This window comes from Dryobates pubescens, chromosome 10, assembly GCF_014839835.1.
Source record: "Dryobates pubescens isolate bDryPub1 chromosome 10, bDryPub1.pri, whole genome shotgun sequence".
NCBI lineage: Eukaryota > Metazoa > Chordata > Aves > Piciformes > Picidae > Dryobates > Dryobates pubescens.
In genome coordinates, this window is record NC_071621.1 from 6,818,019 (window position 1) to 6,833,504 (window position 15,486).

At 42.4% G+C, this 15,486-nt stretch overlaps 1 protein-coding gene across 1 annotated transcript; it reads left to right on the forward strand.

Annotated features, from left to right (window-relative positions):
* The first annotated feature begins 186 nt into the window (after positions 1 to 186).
* Positions 187 to 14,675, forward strand: GTPBP6 (GTP binding protein 6 (putative)). The gene is made up of 10 exons (XM_009902617.2): positions 187 to 606; positions 2,407 to 2,544; positions 2,966 to 3,036; positions 4,961 to 5,091; positions 6,056 to 6,126; positions 7,797 to 7,955; positions 10,320 to 10,528; positions 11,862 to 12,010; positions 12,514 to 12,666; positions 14,067 to 14,675. Exons 1-10 carry the CDS (start codon positions 219 to 221, stop codon positions 14,206 to 14,208), a joined length of 1,611 nt encoding a protein of 536 aa, XP_009900919.2. The 5' UTR covers positions 187 to 218; the 3' UTR covers positions 14,209 to 14,675.
* Positions 14,676 to 15,486: the final 811 nt, after the last annotated feature.

The following is a 15,486-nucleotide window of genomic DNA, read 5'->3' on the forward strand; positions in this document are numbered from 1 at the left end:
CCGCCCTATCAGCGCCGGGCCTCACTATCACATGATCCACCATCGGAGGCTGACAGTGCGCTGGTGCTATGGGGCTTCCGTAGCGGCTGGGGTGAGGGCGGAAGGACGTGCAGCGTAACGGTCCCTCCCCGCTGCCCTGCCCTGCCCTGCCCTGCCTGGGAGGAACGGGAGCGACGGCAACGCCGGCAACGCGGCTCTGTGTTGTCAATTGCCGTGTGATGGGGCCCGGCCGCCTCTCACTGTCGCTTCTGCTACAGTGCCAGCGGGCGGCGGCAGCTCTCGGAGCGGTCCGATCAGCTCGCGCATTGAGCGCAGCCGTTCGCCTGCGAGCTCCCCAGCGGCCGCCGGGCAAGGGGCAGCCACCGCGGGCATGCGGCAGAGGGGAGTGCAAGAGGGTGGCGGGCGCCGGCGGGGTTAAGGAAGAAAAGGAGGAGGAGGAGGAGGAGGAGGAGGAGGAGGAGGAGGAGAAGGAAGATGAGGATGATGAATCGGAGCTAGAGGAGCTTTTGGGCCCCTCTCCGCTCGCCCTGGGGCCCGGCGCTCAGCGCGTGGTCATCGTGCATCCGGATGTCAAGTGGGGCCCGAAGAAATCGCCGCTGACGAAGGGTGCGTGGCTATGCCAGGACAGGGTGGGGGGTCCGGGCTCTGCCGGCTACAGGACCGGTTATGCCCTCGCCGATCCCGCCAGCCAGACGGTATCCTTGTGTTATAGACCTCTATGGTCCTCATGAATACACACATCTAGGAAATTTGTGCCGGTAGTGTGAGGTAGACTTCTTGTTTCAGTGGTAAGACTGAAATGTTGTCTCAGTCAACTAACAAAATACAAACTCAAAGAAAAGCTTTAGCTCACAGCTTTCTTTGGTAACTTTTTAAAAGGCAACGTGCATAGCGGCAGATCTGTGCTTTGACTTTTACATCCCACTAAGTCTTGGAGAGCAAAACAGCTTGCTGCTTAGAGTGTTCCGGTTGCTTTAAGGAAACAACCAAGGTTCCTCTTTATTAGCAAATCTTAATTGCCTTCAGTCCTCAACCGAACAGGCAGGCAGGAGTCCTTTGGCCTTAGGCTTGCCCAGAAGTTGGCTGAAGAGCAGGAGTACTCTCCTTAGAAGCAAATGATGAGGTCTTATGCAAGTCCTCTTACGGACTTAATGAAGTGCTTTTATGCAGTTGATGATGCAGTGACCAGTAATTCCTTTATAGGGACCTTATTTAGTATTAGCTCAGAAATCCTTGTAGCTAGCTGCTGTATACGTTTGAATCATTGCACAGTTAAGATAATGAACTTGATTTGATGGTTCTCCAAACACGTCACTACATACAAAGTTGTCATTCATCAAGCATCTTGTAAGCATCCTTAACAAGTTGCTATGTGGCCAAATAAAGTCTGCAACATTTTCAGAGTTTACATAAGCACTCACATTTGGCAGCTGAAAAATAAATGTGAAGGCATCTTTCTGGTCAGACATACAGAAGAGTAGCAGTGATCCCTTTCATTTATTTAGGCCCTCCAGATCGAAGAGCCTGAAATCTGAACAAGTGGGTTGGAATGACTGTTGAAACCCCGCAGGTACAACAGGAAATCTGTATTTTGCAAGGAGCACTTAACACTATGAGGAGAAAGCGGATCATGGTTGTCTTTAAAAATGTATTGTCTTTTGGAATAAGGTAACTGATTTAATATATAAATTATGTTTTACTATCTAGAGAAATCTGACAAATCTGGTAGGAAAAGAAGAAAGGTTGGGCAAATCAAAAGCAGATCTAGTACTCTGATGTGCCTGTACAGTCTTAGTGATTTCACAAAGTCCTCTGAAATCAGTGTTTTGCTATGTAAATGTTTAAAAAACCCAAAGGGACTAATGAATGAGAATACACAATTGGAATCTGCTGGGTTTAGTAAGCCATAAGTCCTTTATGAATAAGTAGCAGTGAAGTTAACAGCAGGATATGCCATATTAGTAGTTCTTTAAATAATGCTGCAAAACACCAAAGAATTAACCACATGCTGTTCATCTGAAGTAACAGAATTAATTTTCTAGCTAGTTACTCATTTCAGTTGTTGAGGCAATTCAGTTGTTGAGGCAAAAAGCTTGGTACTTTGTGGACAGCGCAGTCAAAAATTGTTTCTAATCCACAACCGTGGAAATGATTTCCACTGACAGAAAGATGCTTTGTGTGATTAAAATTGCATCCAACTACAAGTTTAATTACTCTGATAATTTGATTTGAGACATCTTCCTCCTAGAGGTTAAAATATTTACCCTATTAGAATGTCAATGTAGCTTAGTCTTTCTTTGTTCATGCACATACTGTAATATGAAATATGAGGAAAGTTGGGATGGAATACTATAATTTCTTTTTTCTTTCTTTCTTTTTTGTTTGGTTTTTGTTTTGTTTCTAAAGTTGAGCTACAGATTGCTGAAGCTGTTGCTCTTGTTGATACCCTTCAGAACTGGACAGTTTTAGACAAAATAATTCTTCCTACAAAAAATCCTGACAAGAAGTTTGTTTTTGGCAAAGGAAACTTTCAGGTTTTGACAGGTAAGGGCTGCGATTTGTCAGCACTGCATTATTTTAAATGGAAGACTTCTGCAGATGAACTGCTGAAGGATATATATGAAAGCAGAAGGGAGGGAGAATGTTTATCCATCATGCAGGTTTGCAAATGAACTTCAGAGAATGTTTTTAAGGTTACAAAAGCCACGCAGAATGGAAATAACCCTTGCTCACTAAAATGCGAGGCAACTTAATCCCTATATTTATGTGACTGATGTAAGTGAAACTGGCTGTTCTTGACATAGTACTAAACTAGTGCAATTACAGCTACTGACAACAAAGAATATGGTGCCATTTGATATTTTAGGAGCATTCTGCTCGGTGCAAAATGTTCTTATAGTCTGTAGATTTTTGAAAGAGAATTGACATTTAACACTGTATTTTGCAATGGTTATCCATCTCTTAGAAAAAATTAAAGAACTGCCCCATGTGACAGCTGTCTTCTTGAATATGGAAAGATTGTCTTCAGTAACAAAGGTAATTACATATCATATCAAATCATATTCTTTACATATTATTTGGAAGCTATTGTTGTTATGAGAAGCAGGTCAGTTATGACTGAGTTTGCAGATGTTAATGTATGAAGCCACTTGGACCTGAGTTGTGTTGAAAGGAAGCTGTAATGGGTTGGGGCAGGTCCCCTCCCCACCACAGGCAGAAATAACGACTCAGACAAACGCATTGCAAAAGTGATGGAAAGTTTAAATAGGAAAACAACTATAAACAACCATGAAAGTTTTACAGAGACCCACAAGCACCATGATAAAGAGAGAGATCCCAGAACATACCCAAGAACATCCCATCCCCACCTGGGGGTACACCCAAACCCCACCCAGGGCTCTTCCCCCCCCCACCCCCCCCAACCCAGCCTTGGGCCTAGGCAGGCCCAAGGAAGGCAGCTCATGCCATTTTACCTAGGCAGCAGCAGGGGACAAAAGAGGAAGTGAAGACCCCACATGGACTTCTTATAGGGGAGCAGGGCATTATGGGAATGGAATACCTGGTTCTCTGTGACCATCCCCTGGGCTGGGCCCACCCCTTGGGACCTCCCTGTTGTGGCCTGCGCAGTGGCATCTGGGCCAGCACCCAGCCTAAACCACCACAGAAGCTTAACTCCTATTGCATTTTTCCAGCTGATGCATGTTTCCAATGCTTGGGCATGAAATTTTCCAACAGCCTAACAGCCATCAAATAAAGACTCTGCTCCCGAATTTGTCACTGGCCCTACTTCCAAAGGTTGGAAAAGTTACTCAAGGTCTTCCTCACAAAGTGGAGATGGTAACACAGCTTGTGTTACAAAGAATGTCAGCATTTTGAGTTAGCTATATGCACAAGTTGCTGTACCTATGTGGATGATGTACTTATTTTCCTATAGTTATCTGGATGCTGTATTGTATTTTGAATGTAAGGTGTACATTCAGAGCGAGCTTGTATTCGAGTGTTTAAAACACTTGAACTTTCATTCCTAATGCTTAAATAGAAAGTATTTTAAATTACCATGTTGATTACGTGGATTATGTTGAGGGGAGGAGGATGCTTCACTTGTTTTATAACAATGGCAGTAAAACAACTGGTGCATGAGCTATACATGCTCTTTGAAATCCCTCAACAAACTGAAATAAATACTTTTAAGTCTTTGTAACATGTACAGTATCATGCAGGGGGTAAAGTGCATGCAAATCCTGCAAGCAAGCATTAATGCTTTGCTGATAGTTTTGAATGTTTCCCTGATTATAAAAAGTTACATCGAGCGGTTTATTGTTGAAATCAAAGTGGATACCATTTCATTTCAACTTCCAAGTTTTTCATTCTCTGTGAGTTCCTTTACTACTAGATTTGCTAAAAAAAGAAAAAAATCAGTTTTCTCAAATCTAGATCTTAAGAGCAATTTAGTAGTTAATTCGAGAGTGTGTTTGAGAGCATGTATAAAACATGAGCAGTCTGGGTTTTTAGAGATTGCAGAGAGCAACTACTGCATGCTTTATGTGTCTTTTGCTGGATTAGAGAAAAAGAGGTGGATTTTGTTTGGTTTGGGGTTTTTTTTAGGTATTTTATAAAAACCTGGTTACTAAATAATAATTTTCCTGCCTCCCCTGCTTTTTTTCTCTCTTTTTTATTTTGGTAATCTTTTTTCCCCCCTGCTATGTTATGCCTATTCTTTCCCATTCCAGCATTGCGTAATTATTTTGCTATGAGGACTTAGATTCTTAATTCTGAAATATCCTGTAAGAGCAGTGAGTTAGAATCCATTAAGGGCAGTGGAAGAGTGAATTTGATGTGAATTTGATGTGAATTTGATGGACATAAAGTTGTACTTTCTAAACGCTCTTTATCACTTCTTTTTTGTGGTCAACCAAATTTTGCCTTTGCGTGCTCCTAACTTTTACTGACATGACTAAAGAGAGAACTTGAAGATGCCTGGGGTGTGAAAGTCTTTGACAGATACACAGTTGTACTTCATATTTTTCGATGTAATGCCCGGACCAAAGAAGCAAAACTTCAGATAGCGTTGGCCGAAATTCCACTTCTCAGGTACCTCAAGCTATGCAAATCCACATGCTGATATTTACTGTAACAAGAAATTGTAATAGTGTGGTGTAAAGAAAAATTGCACTGTTTCAGTACTTGCATAATATGCCTGATTGAATAGAGCATAGAAGTATTTGCTATAATGTCATTTTTTTAAGTTTCTGCAGTGTTGACAGGCAAAATGAGAGAAGTGTTCAATAGATAATCCTACAAAAGGCATTTCTCATGAAAAGGTCTTGGTACTTTCTCACGTGGAAGATGGATTGCAAGAATATATGGGAATTGAGTACCTGTATCCCATATATAATATTGATGGGTTTAATAAGGAAAGCTATAAACAAGTAAGATTAAAGGCATTAGTTTGCAGCTGAATTTTCCACATTGCTACATTACATGGTACAGAAATATTTGCACATGGATATATGAGAGGCATCTTTGGCTCTCTGAAATTTTAGAACAGCCATTATAATTTGCTAAGAGAGTTACTTGCTTTTGAAACCCCAGCTGAAGGGCCAGGAAAATCTGTAATTTTTTCACCTGGGAAATGCCTCACTTCTCACAAGTAACTAATGATATAGCAAGATGGAATGGCCTCAAGCTGCACCAAGGGAGGTTTAGGCTGGACATTAGGGAAAAAAAATTCATGGGAAGGGATGTCGGGCACAGGAACAGACTGCCAGGGAGGTGGTGGAGTTGCCATCCCTGGGCATGTTTAAAAGCCATATAGATCTGGTGCTTGGGGACATGGTGTAGTGACAGACTTGGTGGAGTGGGCGAAATGGCTGGACTTGATCATCTCGGAGATCCTTTCTGGCCTGCATGATCCTGTAATTCATGATGAGCAGATTTTAGAGCTCTGTCATTTAGTGGCTTTATTTGTACCATAGCAATATCACAACTGCTTCACATTTTTAGGGTAGTTTGATTAAAGAAAAGGGCTTCTTATTAACTGTTTCTCCACTGCTAGATCAAATCTGAAAAATGAGGTGTCTCAGCTGGATCAGCAGAGAGGTGGATCGAGATACATCATGGGCTCAGGTAAAGTCTCATATTCTCATAGGTGAGAGGATATTTTTCTCTGTAGCTTTAAAAAAAAATGAATTGCATCTTGTTTTTATATGGAAGAGGCCAGGAGGGAAAACTGTGTACTGCATCTAATTAAATGAACATAAAAAATTATTGAACATAGCTTAAATTTTGGTCTGTAGTGGTTTGCACAGTCTGGCCATGCACAGACTATTTGCCGCCACAGGAGTTTATCATAAGTGTACATTGTTATTTCAAAGGGCTGTAATAATTATCACTCTGAGTCTTTGGCAAGAATACATAGCTTTAGTTGATTAATTATAGCTTCATATACCCTAGTATACCTAGTAGTACCCTAGTTATTGGCCACAACAACTCCATGCAGAGCTACAAGCTGGGGTCAGAGTGCCTGGAGAGCAGTCAGGCTGAGAGGGACCTGGGGGTGCTAGTTGATGGTAGACTGAACATGAGCCTGCAGTGTGCCCAGGCAGCTAAGAGGGCCAATGGTATCCTGGCCTGCATCAGGAACAGTGTGGCCAGCAGGAGCAGGGAGGTCATTCTGCCCCTGGACACTGCACTGGTTAGGCCGCACCTCGAGTACTGTGTCCAGTTCTGGGCCCCTCAGTTTAGGAAGGAGGTTGACTTGCTGGAACGAGTCCAGAGAAGAGCAACAAAGTTGGTGAGGGGTTTTGGAGCATAAGCCCTACGAGGAGAGGCTGAGGGAGCTGGGGTTGCTTAGCCTGGAGAAGAGGAGACTCAGGGGTGACCTTATTACTCTCTACAACTACCTGGAGGGAGGTTGTAGACAGATGGATGTTGGTCTCTTCTCCCAGGCGGCCAGTACCAGAACAAGAGGACACAGTCTCAGGCTGCGCCAGGGGAGGTTCAGGCTGGATGTTAGGAAAAGTTCTACACAGAAAGAGTGATTGCCCATTGGAATGGGCTGCCTGGGGAGGTGGTGGGGTCGCCATCACTGGAGGTTTTCAGGAGAAGACTTGATGGGGTGCTTGGTGCCGTGGGTTAGATGTTTGGGTGGTGTTGGATTGGTTGATGGGTTGGACGCGATGATCTTGAAGGTCTCTTCCAACCTGGTTTATTCTATGTATGTATGTAGTGCTAACTCAACTGATTTCCAAGTGCACATCATCACTCGTTTGTTGACTTGCTGGAACGTGTCCAGAGAAGGGCAACAAAGTTGGTGAGGGGTTTGGAACACAAGCCCTGTGAGGAGAGACTGAGGGAGCTGGGGTTGCTTAGCCTGGAGAAGAGGAGACTCAGGGGTGACCTTATTGCTCTCTACAACTACCTTAAGGGAGGTTGTAGACAGGCGGAGGTTGGTCTCTTCTCCCAGGCAGCCAGCACCAGAACAAGAGGACACAGTCTCAAGCTGCACCAGGGGAGGTTTGGGCTGGAGGTTAGGAAGAAATTCTACACAGAGAGAGTGATTGCCCGTTGGAATGGGCTGCTGGGGAGGTGGTGGAATCACCATCATTGGGGGTGTTCAGGAGGAGACTTGATAGGGTGCTTGGTTGCATGGTTTAGTTGATTAGGTGGGTTGGATGATGGGTTGGACGCGATGATCTCGAAGGTCTCTTCCAACCTATTCTATTCTATTCTATTCTACTCTATTCTACTGTTTGTCTTGTAGACTATTCTGCCTGTTACTCTTTTCTATTTCTCAGGTGAAACATTCATGGAGACACAGACTCGCATCCTGAAAGAAAAAGAACTCAAACTCAGGAATGCACTGGAGAAACTAAGAAGAAAAAGGTGTTTACTTAGAACTCAGCGCAAAAAGCGCGAGTTTCCGATTATCTCTGTAATGGGCTACACTAATTGTGGTAAGCAAGAACTCATAGCAAATTGTATCGCCAACGTGCTCCTGTTTGTCTGGTTTTCAATTAGAAACTCCAGCCGCAATCTCATTTCAGTGTGAATAGGCTTCGTATTTTAATTAGGTTTTTAAATGGTGTAATGAATATATGTCAGTTAGGATGTAGTTAGGAAAGTAAATTAGTTAGATTTGTTTTTTCCAGTCTTGAAGACATGTTTTGGAGAAAAGCCTAGCATTTATTGTGCAGAAAAGGTTTTGTATGTAGTGCTGAATACTCTATTGTTAGTGCCTCTTTATATGAATCACTCTTACTTGATCAGAATGAGTAGAGAAAAATACGTGGTGGTCAGATTATTGTGAAGGATTGTGATGGGTTGAGGCAGTTGCCCCTCCCCACCACGGGCAAAAAATGAAACTCAGACAGACGGATTGCAAAAGTGGAGGAAAGTTAGAATAGAATAGAATAGAATAGAATAGAATAGAATAGAATAGAATAGAATAGAATAGAATAGAATAGAATAGAATAGAATAGAATAGAATAGAATTAGAATAGCATAGCATAGCATAGCATAGCATAGCATAGACCAGGTTGGAAGAGACCTTCAAGATCATCGTGTCCAACCTATCATCCAACACCACCCAACCAACTAAACCATGCAACCAAGCACCCTGTCAAATCTCCTCCTGAGCACATCCAATGATGGTGACTCCACCACCTCCTCGGACAATGGAAAAGTGGTGAATGTTTACAGAGAGCCAGAAGCGTAGTGACAAAAGAAATCCCAAAGCACACCCAGAAATATCCCATCCCCACCTGGGGGTACACCCATAACACCCAGGGCTCTTTCTTCTCCCCCCTCCCCCCCTCCACTGCTAGGCTGATCTCAGCTGGCCACATCTGAGACTGCCCATCCTGCCGGCCTTGGGCCTAGCTAGGCCCAAAAGGCCAGGAGACATCTCCCCCTAGTTACCAGGTGGCGGCAAGGGAAGAAAAGAGGAAGTGCCAGCACTCCCTCTGAGATCTTATAGGGGAGCAGGGTATTATGGGATGAAATACCTGGCTTTCCGTGTCCACCCACTGGGCTGGACTCCCTTGGGACAGAGGAAGCGTCCCTCATATGAACACAGCAGGGGGCACCCAGCCCAAACTGCTACAAGGATTGCGGCATAGGAGGAAAATTCAGGACAACTTCAGCAGCACTGCAGTTCTTCATTGATGTATGGTGTTCTGAGCCATCTTTGGAAAAGAATCTAAATAAAAGTAGGGGTCTGCTCCTCTTTTTGTTGCTCACACACATAGAATACATAGAATACATACATAGAATAAACCAGGTTGGAAGAGACCTTCAAGATCATCGCGTCCAACCCATCAACCAATCCAACACCACCCAAACAACACAAGTGAATTCATACACAAGGTGTAGAGAGACTTTGGACCAGACACTTTTTTTTTTCAGTTTATGTTGTCTTGAACCATTTCCTTTTCTTTTTCAACATGTATACAGAAGGGCAGCAAAGCTGGTGAAGGGCCTAGAGCACAAGTCTTCAAAGCAGCTGAGGGAAGTGGAATTATGTAGGCTGGAGGAGGCTAAGGGGAGACTTTACTGCTGTCTACACCTACCTGAAAGGAAGTCCTACAGAGGCAGGAATCAGTCTCTTCACCCACATACAAGCGACAGGATGAGAGGAAATGGCCTCAGATTGCACTAGGGGAGGTTTAGATTGGATATTAGGAAAAATTTCTTCACTGAAAGAGTGGGTGAAGCATTGCAGTAGGCTGCCAAGGGAAGTGGTGGAGTCACCATCCCTGGAGGTGTTCAAAAAATGTGTAGATATGGTGCTTAGGGACATGGTTTAGCAGTGGACTTGGTAGTGTTAGATTAACAAGTATTATGTTTATGACAAAATGCCCAATAAATGCATAAACCAAATAAGCTACATATTATTAACACTTCTGTTTATTGTTGCATTTGACAAGAAAATATTGCATTGTTTTATTTGACAGCAGAAGCACTGAGGAGTGCCTAAGTTTGTGCTTCCTAATTCTGTCATGGCAGTGACCTTCAAATGGTTGTAGAGGTGAGAGACATGGCTAAGTCACCTTGCAGTTCAGTTCCGTCTTGGGTCATGTAAGGTTCTTACAGCATAGCCTCCAGACATGGTCATAAATCCAGTTCCAAGTTACAAAAGTTAAGAATGTTTGGATTTCCTATCATGTAGATAACTCATCATAAGCTTGATTTAAAGTAGTGAAATAGACATGAAAAGATACGTTACATCATTCAAACTCACTTAAGCCTTGCAAATTAATTTTTCACGTGAAAAAAGCCATTAAAATCTTGTCCTTCTTTTTTTTTTTTTCTTTAATTAGGAAAAACTACCTTGATCAAAGCCTTGACTGGGGAAGCAGAACTTCAACCCAGAGATCAGCTGTTTGCCACTCTCGATATTACAGCCCACGCCGGCTATCTGCCTTCACATATGGCAGTTATTTATGTTGACACCATTGGGTTTCTGACTGATCTTCCACATAATCTGGTTGAGTCCTTTTCAGCTACGTTAGAAGAAGTAGCTTACTCAGTAAGTAGTTCACTATAAAAATTGAGCAATCAAATAAATTTCAGATAATCCTCACCCCTTCAAAGAAGGGGAAGTTAACAGGCTCACTGTGCTTAGCAGAGTACCTGGATTACTAACAGTAGTCACCTAAGGTAATGAGGTAAACATCTTACTTTAAGCCAATTTTCTGATAGTTGAAATTATGCAGATCATAGAGATATGAAGACATTTCAGAAATGGTTTATTTAGAGGATATGTCCTTCTCCATAATGCCTAAACCAGATAAATCACATTTTGCTGATAAAATATCTGAAAACCTAAACAGTGTATCTGAGTAATTTGGGGTGAGCTTTTTTTGTGAGTTGAAAATGAAATAAAGCCTTTGGAATGATGTGTTCATAACTTAAGGTTTCCTATAGCACTCAAAAGTGGGTGATTGTGATGTGATGCAGGCAGCATGTAATAAACATTAAATGCACTTTTCCAATCATTTTCTCATTAAAGTCAGTTTCCTGTGTTACAGCAAAGTGTAAAGCTGCATACACAGGCATTTAAACAAAAAGCCTGTGTAGTGAAAGGAAATGAAATTCAGTGGTAGCTAGATGCTGGAATTAGAGGATTAGACTTCACCATATAGTAATAGGACTTTCAAAAGATGGCTGGAACTGTCCTGTTTGTCTCTTACTCTGATTTGTTAAACAAAAGGTTAAGAAATTTGCTTCTCAATGATTTTCATTATTTCAAAGCAGTATCTTAAGCAAAGATGATGAAACGTTTTGAATGCAAATACTGAATTTGGTTGCCTATTTTTTTATCATGCCAAACATGATGGTGTAATTACTTGCAACTGGTAACTTTTGTGTAAAGGTTTCAAAGTGAAGCATCAGTAGTAGTACTTTGGAAGCTAAGGACAAAGATTATCTCCTGCATTTTGAATATAAAAAGAGAATTACAAGTTAGATGGGGTTTTCCTCCATTTTAGAAACAGTGTTCCTTCTAAAACCTTTTCTGAGCTTACTTTTTCTTCTCCATTATTTTTGAAGCTTTATTATTACACAGCCTTGGCTTCAAAAAAAAATGAACCAGTTGTTATTTGAAGCCTGAATTTTATAACAAGCTTGACTGACAGGGCTTGTTTCAGAGTTGTTGGGACAATTTGTACTACGGATTTTCTTCCATCATGGCACAGAAAACTCTATAGGGTTAATACTGGTTTAGTAGGTCATTTTACAGTGTTAAGCTGCTAGTGTGTTATCTCATATGAAGTAGAAATGCAAAATTAGTATAAAATCTCTGGTACCTAGTAACTAGTATATCTCATTAAGTAACTGTTTTGTATATTGATGCTTGCTAGGATCTGATAGTTCATGTGCGAGATATCACTCATCCAGATACCATCCTCCAGAAGGCAACTGTTCTGTCAGTGTTGAAGAATCTTAACCTTCCTAACCATTTATTGGACTCAATGGTAGAAGTTCATAACAAAGTGGATTTGATAGAAAGGTAAGCAGGAGATGCTAAGTATACTTAAACAGTTCTTATGTTCATAGAATCATAGTGTTTTGGTTTGGAAGGTACTCTTAATGGTTATTGGGTCCAAGCAGTCTGCAGTTTGCTCAGAGCTCCATCCAGCCTGGTCTCCTTGGAACCTGCTCTTTTCCAGGCTGAATAACCTTTCTCTCAGCCTTTCTTCAGAGAGAAGGTGTTCCAGCCCTCTGATCTTTTTTGTGGCCCCTCCTTCAAGTCTAGTTTAAAGCGGTCAGTGAGCCCCAAAAACTCTGGAAGCTTTTTGGGTCTCAAAACGAGCTCCCACACTTCTGAATACATTTAATGGTGGTTTTTAATCTTTCACAAACATAACTATGGACTTTAAAAGAATTAATGATGTTTTAATTACAAAAGAAATCACTTGAGTCACACAAGAAGCATCCAGTACAGAATAACACCAATTGTCTGTGCTTGGAATATTTTTCACAACCTAATCTTCATGAGCAATGTGCTTTCAGGTATAAGCCCACTGAGGAAAATGCTTTAGCCATTTCTGCTCTACATGGACATGGCTTAGAAGAGCTGAAAGAAGAGATAGAGAAAAAAATTTTGACAGTGACAGGGAAGAAGATTCTAACAGTTAACATCAACTTAGAGGGACCTCAGCTAAGGTAAAGAATTTTTAATTTTAAGGACTTGGAAAAATATGAAACTCATAGTCTTGCACGTCTTAAAAATTTCAAAGCATATCATACTGATTTTATCTGCATTAAAAATCACAAGGATAATTATCAGAGTTTCCTGACCTGCTAAGAAAAAAAATAAATCCCCATTAGATACCCTGGAGTCTGCTTCTGAAAGTGTCCTTCAGAGTCCTGTCTGAGTTTTGTAGAATAAACCATACTTCCTGAAAGACCACGCCACTTGTCCTGGAGCCAGATTGCTGTACAAAGCCACAAATCTGAAATACTTGTGAAAACCCTACTTCTAAACAGCAAGTATCAAACAAAAAGTTAACTGAAGCACTTAATCTTTTAAAGAGTTAAACTGCCTGTATTGAAATATGACCTAAACCAAAAGATCATTCTTCATTGATGATATGGATGAGGGGGTTGAGTCAGTCATCAGCAAGTTTGCAGATGACACCAAGTTGGGAACAGATGTTAGTCAGTGAGAGGGCAGAAAGGCTCTGCAGAGGGACCTTGACTGACTGGACAGATGGGCAGAGTCCAATGGCATGGCATTTAACAAGTCCAAGTGCTGGGTGCTGCACTTTGGCCACGGCAACCCCATGCAGAGCTACAGGCTGGGGTCAGAGTGGCTGGAGAGCTGCCAAACAGAGAGGGACCTGGGGGTGATGATTGACAGCCGCCTAAACATGAGCCAGCAGTGTGCCCAGGTGGCCAAGAGGGCCAATGGCATCCTGGCCTGTATTAGGAATAGTGTGGCCAGCAGGAGCAGGGAGGTCATTGTGCCCCTGTACTCTGCATTGGTTAGGCCACACCTTGAGTACTGTGTCCAGTTCTGGGCCCCTCAGTTTAAGAAGGACATTGAAACACTTGAACGTGTCCAGAGAAGGGCAACAAGGCTGGGGAGAGGCCTTGAGCACAAGCCCTATGAGGAGAGGCTGAGGGAGCTGGGATTGTTTAGCCTGGAGAAGAGAAGGATCAGAGGTGACCTCATTGCCCTCTACAACTACCTGAAAGGTGGCTGTAGACAGGAGGGGGTTGGTCTCTTCTCCCAGGCAACCAGCACCAGAACAAGGGGACACAGTCTCAAGCTGTCCAAGGGTAGGTTTAGACTCGAGGTGAGGAAAAAGTTCTTCACTGAGTGAGTCATTCGTCATTGGAATGGGCTGCCCAGGGAGGTGGTGGAGTCGCCATCCCTGGAGGTGTTCAAGAGGAGATTGGACGTGGCACTTGGTGCCATGGTCTAGTTGTGAGGTCTGTTGGGACAGGTTGGACTTGATGATCCTTGGGGTCTCTTCCAACCTTAGTTACTGTGATACTGTGATCACATTTTATGCAGTGAATCATACCTTTGAGATGTTACTGTGTTTTTACTTTTACAGTTGGCTTTACAAAGAAGCAACAGTTCAGGAAGTAGAAGTCATGCCTGAGGATGGCACAGCCCAGGTGAAGGTGATAATCAGTAATTCTGCTTTTGGCAAATACAAAAACCTCTTTCCCAACAGCAAGATTTGTATACTGTGAAACTGCATCCTTTTCTAGGGAAAGAAAGCAATCTCCTCAAGAGGATGTGACACTAAGTTAATGACCTGTTAGTCTGGGTGTTGGAGAATGTATTTCTTCCCTGGTTGATTGTGGGTTTTGATGGATTTTAGAAATGAACACTGTTTCAGAAAGCTTTTCCTTGGAAACAATAAGAGCTTTGAGCTTTGTTGTGTCAACAAGTACAAGGAGAGCACTATATATTTTATGTAAAAACAGTTGTTGGCTATAAGTTGTGAACCTCACACAAATCACTTGATGGCATCTGAATTAACTTTCAGAAAAGTACCTAGTTTGTTATATAAATAAAGCTTTTAACCCTATCTTTCAGAATAAAATATTATTTATTATAATTAAGGTGTCTCAGGTGATCTTTGGAAAATGAAAGTTAGCAAAATATTGTTGGCATTATGTATAAAACACGGCTAAGTATGTATGCAAGCAGAATGCATGAACCTAATAAAACAACTGCCATCTCTTACTGCAGTGAAGAACAAAGACCACAAATTTATCTGTTTAAGCAATAAATAAAGTTAACTCAGCAGCATGGTGGAATTGGAAGGGACCTCTGGGAGATCATCTAGTCCAACCCTGTTGTTAAAGCAGGTGCCCAGCATCACAATGTGCGAGTGGGTTCAGAATCTCTAGAGAGACTACAACCTCTCTGGGCAGCCTGCTCTAGGGCTCTAGCACACTGACAGCAAAGAAGTTTCTCCTCGTGTTCAGGTGGAACCTCCTGGATTGCAGTTTGTGCCCACTGCTCCTTGTCTTGTTGCTGGGCACCAGTGAAAAGAGTCTGACTCCATCCTCTTGCCCCCTACCCTTTAATTATTGATGGGTAAGGTAAGTTCCACAAAGCTTTTCCAGCTACTCCCTCTGCACCAGTGACTTTCTAAAGTGTATCACCATCTTTTAGTGTCACCAAGCAGCATTCAAGAAATAAGTTTAAAATCCCCATTAGTGTTTCTGGAAGAAAATACTCACAGCAATGTGTACAATAGAATAGAATAGAATAAACCAGGTTGGAAGAGACCTTCAAGATCATCGTGTCCAACCTATCATCCAACACCACCCAATCAACTAAACCATGGAACCAAGCATCCTGTCAAGCCTCGCCCTGAACACCCCCAGCGACGGCGACCCCACCACCTCCTCGGGCAGCCCATTCCAATGGGCAATCACTCTCTCTGTGTAAAACTTCCTCCTAACCTCCAGCCTAAACAACATTTCATCTCAGAACATACTTCCATGGTGTTAAAA

Bases quoted from the DNA above. Each gene is read 5' to 3' on its own strand.
- GTPBP6 (XM_009902617.2), top strand. From the start codon at position 219: ATGGGGCCCGGCCGCCTCTCACTGTCGCTTCTGCTACAGTGCCAGCGG. The intron at 3,037-4,960 runs GTAATTACATAT...ACATGACTAAAG, and splicing joins GATTGTCTTCAGTAACAAAG to AGAGAACTTGAAGATGCCTG. The intron at 12,011-12,513 runs GTAAGCAGGAGA...ATGTGCTTTCAG, and splicing joins AAAGTGGATTTGATAGAAAG to GTATAAGCCCACTGAGGAAA.